The following is an 11938-nucleotide window of genomic DNA, read 5'->3' as shown; positions in this document are numbered from 1 at the left end:
GTGCTTCACTATTTTTTTATTATATATTCTTTAAAGCTTCATATGATCAGTTTAAACTCTAATTTTTTAATGACTTATACCAAGGGTAAGATGAGAGGGCAAGTCTATGAATTTGCTTGGTCTTTTCGATTTGCACTTGATATCAGGGCTGTTGAGGGTGTTCCAATAGTTGAGTCATGATTCCAGTTCGCTTCGTAGAGCCTAGTTTGTGCGAACCACCACCAATCAAATGCTGTCTACTCAAGTTCTGTTTTTCTTTATTATGATTTTATAAATTCAAGATATGACCAGACAATTGTTTATATTCTTCCGCATTTATATTTCGAGATCATGTCAGATAATTCTTTACTGTTTAAGTCATTTCCTAGCGTGACTAGTTTAGAGGATTTCCTCGTGAGTATGCAGGCTCGTTACATGCCCTGTTACAATCGGTGGCAAATGTGGATCGTGGGAGGATTCTTCAGTCACAAACCCCAAAAAAAAAAAAAAACAGGAATTTGATTGCCCAAAGTATGGTAAGAGAAAACACCCAAGCCAATCCTGCATTGTAATTTGATGAAGTCCAAGTGGCTAAGGCAGAGGTTCAAGAGCAAAACAGGCTCTCGATTAGCATGAAACTATTCTATAGCTAATGCATCGGTAATACCATTACACCAATAGATTCCTATAATCTAGCACGATGCTCATCTACAAATTCTTAATAGCAAAAAGAAAGATCTTCAGTTGTTGGACTGTACACTGTTGTGACAAAAATTACAGCACGGATTTAGGAAAATATGACAGAAATCACCTCCCAGAATGCATTTCACCCACTGGGGAAAAACAAAGGGAGAACAAAACTTCAGCCAACTTCACTATTTCATTTTTCTTGAAATTATTTTTCATGTTTGTTTTTCCTTGGCTCTCCCTTCCCCTGTGACGTCTTTTCTTTTTGTATGTGCTTGGGCAGGTGCATGGAAGGCTGGTATGTATGTTAAAAGGGATTCACCACTTGCTGATATCACTGTGATTATCTGGTTCGGAACTCATTCCTGAATCTAGTCAGATTGTTGGAGAACTTATCTCTGTTCTTCTGATCCAAGCTTCGAGTTATGTCAGCCATAAGTTTGTCAAAGCACAGTGAAAGACGGTGTTGTTGGTCTGTTGGCTGCAAATAAAAATGGATAAAAGGGAGCTGTCAGCACAAGTGAATCGGTCATTAGTCCAGAAAGGATTGCTCAACATGATACAATGATACTACCTATCCACCTCTTCCTCCTTGTAGCAGGAAGAAAGATTATTCGTAACAAACAGTGATACCAAATAAACCAACAATATAGAAACAGACAAAATAGATTTTCCCTAACAAAAATTTGTTGGTCATACCTGTGAAGACAAAATCTGAGCTCTTAAGTTTGAGAACATCTGCAAGGTGTGAGTCATAATCGTATCAGGTATACTAATAACCAACAATTCCTCTCCACTATAAGCACATTTTAGAATCTAAATCATTCTTGCTTTCATAATATAATGCATTCACTAAATAATTTCGTCCTATAGACAGAATCGCAAATATCAAGAAATCTGTGGTGCAGGTGGTATAGAAATGATTAGCCCCCTGTATAGATCTTTTGCATCAAAAGTCGAATAATTCACTGAATTAAAATGATTGCTTTAACAAGGAATATTAGTCATAAGGAAACTCCATTAAACTATGCAAACTTTTTAGAAAGAAGCAATGGACTATGCAGAGGGACAACATCTGGCACAGTGGATAGGGAGACTATTTTTTATATTTAATTAACATAGAAGTTTTTAAAACTAAGAACACATCTCAACCGCAAATGCAGGATTAAATCGTCTGATTCAATCAACATTCATAAAGTTATGCTTTGTTTTCGTAACTACTATAATTTCATGAAATTAAGATTGTAGATACTGTGTCTTTATCTGTGTGCCTGTCATAGTCAAGTTTGCATCTTGTAGTTTTCGAAATAATAAAAAGAAAGGAATCTCAGTGCTACAAAAATCAGTGTCACCTCTTCGCTAATGAGTATCATACTCAGCATCGGTCGACTTAGGCTCCACTGGTTGCCACAATCTTCAAATAGAACAATCTCCAACAGAGTCTTCAATATCTATCAGGGAAAATGATCACGTTGGCATAAGAAATGAATCAGTTCAATTTCATGAGACATTATTTCCTTTTGATCCAGTAGCCCTAGGCACTAATGTGAGGTAGTAAAAGTTTTAACCAATGCATAATACTTTCCATAAACATTGTACTCCCATAATAAATAAGGCAAGCAAGGGGAGAATTTCAAAAAAGTAAAATGGAAAAAGTGTCCCCTTTTGATTAGCTAGTTTCCAAGAGGGAGAAGGTCTAATGGCAATTTATAAAGTGAAGTGACCATAAAATCGGTACCAAGAAGGTACTATGAAGGGAACAAGAAGTGAATTACAAAGTTGGCAATGTCCTCAACAACATACGGTGTAATCCCACAAATGGGGTCTGGAAAGGTTAAAATGTACATAGATCTTACCCCTACCTTTATAGGGTAAAGAGGTTGTTTCCGATAGACCCTCTGCTCAAAAAGATAAGTTATTCAGAGAAGGGTTGCAAAAGAAAAATGACAACGAAATATGAAGATACAGATCAAAATGGAGCAATAGATAGCAAAAAAACACATTCAAATTTTTTGACAATGTCCCAATCCTCTCTAAGTTATCCAAAATTGTAGCATGTATTACCCTTATGCCAAAAGTACAGATTTTAAAATAAACATCTATGTTTTATGTGAGAAGTAAAGGCACGGGAAAAATATATTACGATCTGTTCTCTACCATATTACACAGAGACATATGAGTTCACATGCTCAATGAGTTTCTATATACTTATATTCTACACAATACATTTTTTGAAATAGGTAACTTTGTATTCACACAAAAGACCTCATCAAAATCGATGAGGTGGGATTTACAAACCTCCAGGGGGTGCCATCATACTCAAATCCAAAAAGACAAAACTAACTTTACAATTGGCTTTTAAACTCCACAAGGCTATCTACTTCCCCCACTAAATTTTGCTTACACCAAAAATACAAAAGACTAAGACATCTCATCTTGATCTCCTCTGGGCTGCTCACCTTTCCTTCAAAACATCTCTCATTCCTTTCCTTCCATAGTGTCCACCATATGCAAGCAGGGATATTTTTCCACCAATCTTCTTTTGATCCTCTCTTTCCGATTCCTTGCCAGTGTGTTAGGACCTCAAAAGTGGTTCTGGGCATTGTCTAGTTAACCCCGAGTATACAAACGAACATGTTCCACAGATCTGTAGCTATCTTGCAATGCAGAAACAAATGACCATTTACTTTAGTCTTCTGTCCGCACATGTAGCACTTTGAACAGATCTGTATACCTCTTTTTTGTAGCACTTCATGGGTGAGACAAGCTCTTCTAGTTACCAAGTGAAGCATGCAACTTTTAAAGGAACCTTAATTTTCCAGATTAATTTCCAGGGCCAAACTGTTGTCAAGAAATGATTGGTATTCCTCTCCCAATAGCATGATTTAACTGTAAATACCCCTCTGCTATGCAGTCTCCAAACTGGTTTGTCAGGCTCTGTGACAGTGCCTGGAAACAAGTTTAAAGCATGCAGTAGGTCTGCTACTCTTCCAACCTCCCAATCATTTAGAGCCCTTCTGAACATAAGGTCCCAACCTTGAGGGGTCCACATTTGCGCTATAGTGTCATTCTGCTGTAGACTGATAATGTACAGATCAGGAAAAAGTATCCTCAGATTTACATCACCTAACCAGGTCTCGTTCCAGAAACTGGTCTTCAAACCATTCCCCACTCTGAAGGTCACCTTTGCACTGAAATCAGGCCACATTCTCCTAATGGTTTTCCATACAGAGCACCCAAAAGTGCCATTCACCTCTTTAGTTATCCAGTTGCTTTGTAGGCCATATTTCTCAGCAATAAACCTCCTCCATAATGCCATATCTTCACAACAGAATCTCCACAACCATTTTTGCAGCAGACTGGTGTTCTGAGTACTCAAATTCTTAATGCCCAGACCTCCTTGTGCTTTGCTCATTGTCACCTCTTCCCATTTAACCAGGTTGTATCCTTGCTTCTCCTTATTTCCTTGCCAGAGGAAAACCCTTCTCAGCTTGTTGAGTTTCTTTCCAATACTTTTTGGTAGTGGAAAAAGACTTAGCATATAAGTCGGAAGTGCATCCAGAACTGATTTTATAAGAGTCAATCTACCTCCCAGAGATAAATATTGACTCTTCCACCTTGTCAGTTTCCTTTCACTTCTCTCCAGAACTTCACTCCATACTTCCAATTTTTTGTTCTTGGCGCCCAAGGGCATCCCCAGGTATTTGGTGGGAAGAGAAGCTACTTGGCAGCCCAGGTTGTCGGCAAGGTCTTGCATGTCATTAACTTGATTAACCGGAAACAAGCAACTCTTCTGCCGGTTCACATGTAGTCCTGATATGCCTTCAAAAATGGTTAGTATTGCCCTCAAATGTCTAATTTGTGACACTTCTGCACCACAAAACACTAAAGAGTCGTCCGCATATAGAAGGTGTGTGACCTCCATATTATTGGCTCTGTTTGTATGTGCACCAAAACCTCTTATCCACCCCATTTCATTAGCCTTTCTGACCATGTAGTTGAGTCCCTCCATTGCTAGGAGAAATAAGAAAGGAGACATGGGATCTCCTTGTCTCAATCCCCTTTGTGATTGAAAAAAACCTTCAAGACTCCCATTTATAATGATTGAGAACTTCACTGTTGACACGCAAAACTTGATCCAATTCACCCATTTCCTCCCAAACCCCATTTCACTCAGAACTTTCCAGAGGTAGTTCCAGTTGACATGATCATATGCCTTCTCTATATCCAATTTGCATAGGATGCCTGGTATCTTTTGTTTTTCCCTGGAGTCCACCAACTCATTTGCCAATAAAGAGGCATCCATTATCTGTCTGTCCTTCAAAAAAGCCATTTGGTGCTCATCAATCAGTCTCCCCATCACTGTTTTCATTCTCTCGGTGATCAACTTAGCGATGATTTTGTACATTCCACCAGTCAAACTTATTGGCCTATAATCCTTGAGTTCCGCAGCTCCGAGCTTCTTGGGGATTAATACCACAAAAGTGGCATTCAAGGATCTTTCAAACACTTCATTCTGATGGAAATTGTGGATTGTTTGCATCACATCACTCTTTATGATCCCCCAACACTCCTTGAAAAAAAGCATAGTAAAACCATCTGGACCAGGGGCTTTGTCTCCATCGCACAATTTGAGAATGTGTACCACTTCCTCTTCTGAAAATGGTCTCTGCATCCATTCCTGCTCCTCTTGGCTTATTCTTGGGCAATTTGTCATCACAAATGATGGCCTCCAACTTTCTGATTCAGTGTATAGCTGCTTGTAGAACTCTGTTATATGATCTTTGATTTCTTTTGGATCTTTATTCTCCTCCCCATTGATAATCAGCCTGTTGATGGTGTTGCACCTCCTATGAGCTGTTGCTACTCTTTGAAAGAACTTGGTATTATTATCACCTTGTTTCAGCCACAACACTCTGGACTTCTGTCTCCACCTGGACTCTTCATTCTTCGCTAATTCTTCTAGTTCGACTAGAACTGTGCATCTCATCCTCTGTCAGCACCCTATCATTCTGGATCAGATCCATCTCAGCTAGCTCACTTAACAAGCTGTTCTTCTTGTTGTTAAGTTCCCCGAAAGTTACACTGCTCCAATCTTTAAGTTTCTGATTTAGCATCTTTAGCTTCATACTGAATTTGAAATCTGGGCATCCTTCCACAACAAAACCATTCCACCAGTTCTGTACTAGTTCTTTGAAACCTTCTACATTAAGCTACCAGTTCTCAAATTTGAAGTAAGCCTTCCACTGTTCCCAATCACCACATTGTAGCATAACTGGGTTGTGATCAGATATCACTCTAGGCATAATTTGTTGCCTTATGTTTCTGAATTGTACCTCCCACTCAATTGAATAGAGAAACCTGTCCAGTCTCGCAGCACTGTCGTGGTCAGCCCCTCTGTACCAGGTAAAGGTCCCACCATTTAGATGAGGGTCATGTAACTCCATATCCTCTATCCAACTCGAGAAATCAGCCATTACATTGGTTATTCTTCTGCATCCTCTCCCTTCTGCCATTGTTCTGACAGTGTTGAAGTCCCCACAGGTGACCCAGGGGCCTCCACATAGCTCCCTAACTGCTGCAATTTCTTCCCAGCACTCCAGTTTCTCAGCTCTGGTGTGTGGAGCATATACGCCAGTAAGAAACCAACAAAAGCCATCGTGGACAGCTTCAAATTTGTAAGTGATTTGAGTATTTGCCTTCCTCCACACAACTACCCATCCATACTCTTGAGTCCCACATAATTAGTATCCCCCCACTACTACCATCAGCTTGAGAATACCCACATTTCATCCATCTACTAGACCACAATTGTTTGGCTATCCCCTCTACATCTTTATTGATTTTTGTCTCCTGAAGGCAATAAACATCAACTCTCCATTTTAGAAGAGAGCTCTTAACCAGATTCCTTGCTGAAATCTTGTTAATCCCCCTGACGTTCCATGAGAAAATATTTACTTTCATTTAAGAGTTAGTGATAGGACTCTCCCTCTGTTCCTTGCACCTTCGACCTCCTCGTTCAAATCTGACTGTAAGTTCTTCAACTCATTCTTGCCAATTCCTCTGTGACGAGGTGTTGACACTGCACTGTTTGCCCCTTTCTTTTCCATCACACTCTTTCTTTCATCGAGCTTCATTAGTAATGCATGTGTTTCTTCCCTGAAACCTTCGAATGCCACTCCATAAGTTTTACTGAGCTCCAAAATATGTGACTTTACCCAACTGGATGCTTCAATCTCGCCGTCTGTATGGTACCCAGGGTTTTGTATGGAGACCGGCTCCGCATCGTGAATCTGTTGAATTTGCATGCCTCCTTCCACTAGTTCTTGTACCCCTGAAATCTCCCCAAAATCCTTAGAATGATCAATCCCCTTTGCTTTGTTGCATAGTAGTTCAACAGCCTCTTTCGTTTTGTTTACCGACTCTCTGTTTTTATGAGCAGAGATGTCGGTGTTTTCCACCATACTCGAGGTTTCCCATTTGTTGTAAGCCTGTAAGAACTGCTTCGCTAATTCCTTGATGCCACTTAACCCTTCTAGAGATTCCCCCTGCTTATCACGTGCCAAGTCAAACTTTTTATTGACCAGGCCCCCCTCTTTATTTTGTTCTGGCCCCAATCTTAGAATTGGGCTTTGTTTTGAGTTGGGCTCGCCCCTGCCCACTATTTCGTTTGACTTGGAGAACTGCCCACATGCCTCTGTCACAACACGTGCTCTACCAGCTGTAGCAGTTACTTTTTGACTTTGCAGAGGGTCCTCACCTTTACCCAGTGGTTTTCCACCTCGTGACCGCTAGGTACTGACCTCGGAGTTCATGTCTTCTCCGGCAAACACTCTTACCGGCGATTCTGCCCAAATTTGCATCGTGTAGCATATTCCGCCCCCGTCGATGGTCACTTCTTTGGGTATGTCTGCTCCATCTCCTTTGATTCTGATTCTTGCCCATTTGAGATGATTCCTCAATTGGGTTTCCTCTTCCGTCTCTACCCACCCCCCGCAAAAATCTCCGATGACCTTGAAAATTTTCTGATCCCAAAAATGCAAAGGCAACCCTACATTTTTACCCAAGTTGAATTTTCTTTACTCCTTCCGCATCTCGTATCTATTGTTGGATTCCACCATTGGAGGATAACTGGATTATTCCTCCACTCCCAATCTCCTTCAATCACTTGCTCTGCTGTGACCCTAAGTGCAAACTCAAATAGAAAGAAGTCATTGCCCATTTCGTAGATGTTCAAGCTGTGTGTTTGTTTCCACAGTCGATTTGCCCATCCCTTGATTTCTGACAGGGTCACTGTTTCTCCGGCTCTAGGTTCAAATGCACCCACCAAACTTCTCTTTAGCACTTCACTGTACTCCTCTGGATCATCGTTGATAAAGATTGTATCCCCTTTTAGAGCTGCCTTCTCTTTTTCAACAAGTTTTGAATCTTTATTAGCCCATTTAATGCTCCTTAGCACTGTAGCATATGGAATGTCTCTGCTCACCAGCCTGTGATTGCCCCCATTCATTAACTTTCTACGACTATTAATGAATCTTCCAACCTTTTCCGCAAAGCTCAACCACCCTGAGTTAAAATTTAATTCAGGAATGATGATAACTTCCCTCCTCCTGCCTTTTACATTTATTAAACTGATGTAGCGCCCATATTTATTGTAGTTCCTCGAACAAAAAACTTCTGAGAAGCTATCTTTTTTCTTCCATCTCTTCACCATATTCCCCCTTGTCAATGATGCCTCCCGTAAAATCGGCACGATCCATTCCATTGACTTCTCATTAAAAGTCGTTCTCGTAATAAATTTTCTATTTCTTTCCGTCCAGTCGTACCATGCTCCCGCCGTACCAGGTGTTCTTGTGATGTCGCAGGACTTGAATCCAACTGCAAAGTAAATACTATCTTCCATTTGAAACTCGCCTGCAAGGACAGTGGGAAAGAAAAGAAAAGAGAAATGAAGTCCGGTGATCATTCTGATCACCGGAGGACGTAAGAGAGGGGGGTCCTATTGAAATGCTTTATAACAGGCAATCCAAGCATAGCAGCAGAGGCACTCCCAAGTTGTACAAATTTTCCCAACTGGATCATCAAAGATACAGTTGTTGATCTAGTACACAATACATAATACACTTTTTTCTAATGTGGAACACAAAGTCTACTATATACATTAATTGTCTAACATCTCCCCCTTCCCCCCACCCACACCACCCTTTAAGTTGTATATATAAGTCTTATGTATCGATTTGTTACAAATGTAATAATACGAGGACAATAAAGAAACTTGGATAACATGTAAGTCAGCTGATCATTGGACTTCACAGTATCTTCTCTCTAATAAAGTGTGAGAGGCAGTCTCAATGTGTTTAGTTCTCTTGATGGAATACTGAATTTGATACAATATGAAGGATAGCTTGATTATCACCCACAAGTTACATCATATTGATTTTTATAAATTTTAATTCTCCGAGCAACTGTTTTAACCAAACTAGATCACGAGTTGCTAGAACCATTGCTCGATTTTCTGCTTTTAGACTAGATCAAGCAACCACCATATGTCTCTTTGCCCTTCTAGGACACAAAATTACCTCCAACTAAAACATAATATCCAGACACAGAATGTGGTGATCTATCCAATCAACATTTGTATATCCAATGATCTACTCATGGCATCGATCCCAGAAGAGTAGTCCTTTGTCTGGAACTGACTTTATATGTACGGACAACTGCATCCTAATGACTACCACATGGAAAATCCATAAACTGACTTACAACACTCACGGAAAAGAAATGTCAGGTTTAGTCACTATGAGATAATTCAACATATCAGCCAACTATCTATATCTTCTATGATCATTGAGCTCCCACTATCCTGGCAGGGTGAAGTAAGGATATAAACAAACAAGTCTTAGGGAGAATCAAGACTTCAAATGGCCTTGGAAGCAAATCCGGAGAGTCAAAGTGCCACAAAAAGTGGCATGCTTCACCTGGCTGCTAGCCAATGAAGCAGTTCTGACATTGGACAATGTGGCCAAGAGAGGTATATCTCTATGCAACAGATGCTCCTTATGTGGTAAGGATACAGAGACAGTGAAACACCTCTTTCTACACTGCAATTTCACTGACCAACTGTGGTAGATTTTCCTTAATCTCAGAGGCATTTCCTGGAGTATGCCTAGTAAGATTGATGAGACTCTTTTCAGTTGGGAGAAGGCTGGAGTTGGGGCTACAAACAGAGAAAGATGGAGGATGATCCCTGCTTGTATATGGTGGACTATATGGAGAGAGAGAAATGATAGATGTTTTGAAAATAGGGACAACAACCTGCAGGAAGTCAAGCGTAAATGTATTTTGTTGTTCTGTTTTTGGTGTACAAACGTCTACTCCAATGAGACTGAGTCAATCATAGATGTTTTAGGGACCATCTAGTTCCTGGTTTAGCATTGGAAAGACTACAATCTTTTTCTTCTTTTTTGTAAATATGGTTTTTCGGTACTACCTAAGTACTAACTGAAATACAAATGTTACTAGTGTCAAAAAAAGTTTGGCATTCAGCTCCATACATTCTATGTCTCCTCAAGAATGTCTAAGGCATACTTTCATTGTGAAATAACAATATCGAACTAAGCAACCTCAATACCTAGAAAATACTTTTTGTCTATCAAGGCGTTTAGTCTAGAAATGCCAGAAGAGATGTTGCTTTAAATTAGTGATATTGTCATGATCATTACCTGAGCAAACAATATCGTCAACATAAACAACCAAATAAATACACAGATTTGGAGAAGAATATCAATAAAACAAAGAATGATCAATTTCAATGCGAGTCATGCTAAACTTTTGAATTACTATGTCGAAATTCCCAAACCCGAATCGAGAAAACTATTTCAAATCATAGAGTGAGTGGTGCAATCAACACACCAGACTAGTAAATACCCCCTTGAGATAAAAATTTAGGTGATTGCTCCATAAAAACTTTCTACTCAAGGTCACCATGGAGAAAAACATTCTTAGTGTCCAACTTTTTGAAACTGAACTTTTTTTTTTAAACTAAATTCTCAGTGTCCAACTTATAAAGAAGTCAATGCCGGATAACAACCATAGATAGAAAAAGACAAACAAATGTTATTTTAGCAATGGGGGATAAAGTATCAATGTAATTGTGAGAAAATAAGAGTTTGAGAGAGAACTCAACTTGATTATTCCTCAAGCTATTGGGGTTTAAATTTCTAAGTTTACATGTCCTTAAAATTAAGGAAATCTGTGCAAATTGGTACTTAATTACAATAGGCGTAAATCAAGCTACCTACTATTTACATATGTGCTATAATATTCTCACGATTGTAACACTCCCCTTAAGCTTAGTGCATACAGATTATATGTACCAAACTTGCTACATATATAACTCTTTCTAGGACCAGCTAGGGACTTGGTATGTTTGCAAGTTATCACTTGACTGCATGAACCGTGTGACGATGTTTCCTGAGAGTACCTTCTCTCTAACAAAATGGCAATCAACTTTGTGTTTGATCCTCTCCTGAAACACGGGATTCGAATGCAATGTGAAGTGCAGCTTTCATATGGCACACAAGTTCCATTTTTTTAGTCTCTCCAAATTTCAACTCCTTTAGTAGTTGTTTGATATATACATATGAGTTCACATGTTGCCACTACTATAGCCCAATATTCAGCTTCTACACCAGATCTAGAAATCATATTTTGTTTCTTAGTTTTCCAGGACACCAAACTTCCCCCACAACTAGAACACACACTCCAGAATTGAATCGTTTATCAGAGGGTGACCCTGCCAAGTCTACAAATGGTTTTCCAACAATTTTCTCTATGTCCTAAATCTTTGTAAAATAGTATTTTTCCATTAAGTAGATTTTATGTATCGAAGAATGCAAATATAGCATTCCAATGAATGACACCGGGAGAATGCAAGAACTGACTTACAACACTAACTAGGAAGATAATAACAGTCATTACTTTGGAGTTGGTGGTCCTTGTTTACTTGTGGTGAAAGAGGGCATATGCTAAATTTTGTCATAAGGAAGATCCTGGTACTAGTCATGCTACTACACAGGTATTGAGAAATGTTGGAGGTGCACAAGCTCAGATTCAACCAGCTAGGGACACTCCACAGGGCCATGTAAGTTCAATGAAGATAGAAGAAGTTCGAGATTGGCCTCAACCTAGTACTACTAGAGAGATACCCAACTTCTTGGGACTAGATGGATATTACAGAAGATTAGTGGAGGGTTTCTCACGAAGATAACTA

At 39.5% G+C, this 11938-nt stretch overlaps 1 protein-coding gene across 1 annotated transcript in view; it reads right to left on the bottom strand.

Moving 5' to 3' along the window:
• Positions 1-606: 606 nt before the first annotated feature.
• The window catches only part of LOC125850824 (uncharacterized), a gene marked incomplete at its 5' end in the record, with an annotated part of 28240 nt that continues 16908 nt past the window's right edge, over positions 607-11938 (bottom strand). Inside the window, 3 exons of the mRNA XM_049530657.1 lie at positions 607-1147; positions 1366-1404; positions 2019-2117. Of these exons, the coding sequence (XP_049386614.1) occupies positions 1010-1147; positions 1366-1404; positions 2019-2117 (276 nt within the window). The remainder of the gene's footprint in view (positions 1148-1365; positions 1405-2018; positions 2118-11938) is intronic.

Source organism: Solanum stenotomum, unplaced genomic scaffold (assembly GCF_019186545.1).
Source record: "Solanum stenotomum isolate F172 unplaced genomic scaffold, ASM1918654v1 scaffold19602, whole genome shotgun sequence".
Classification (NCBI taxonomy): domain Eukaryota; kingdom Viridiplantae; phylum Streptophyta; class Magnoliopsida; order Solanales; family Solanaceae; genus Solanum; species Solanum stenotomum.
Note: the sequence above shows the minus strand (reverse complement) of the source record. Positions and strands in the feature narration are given on the sequence as shown.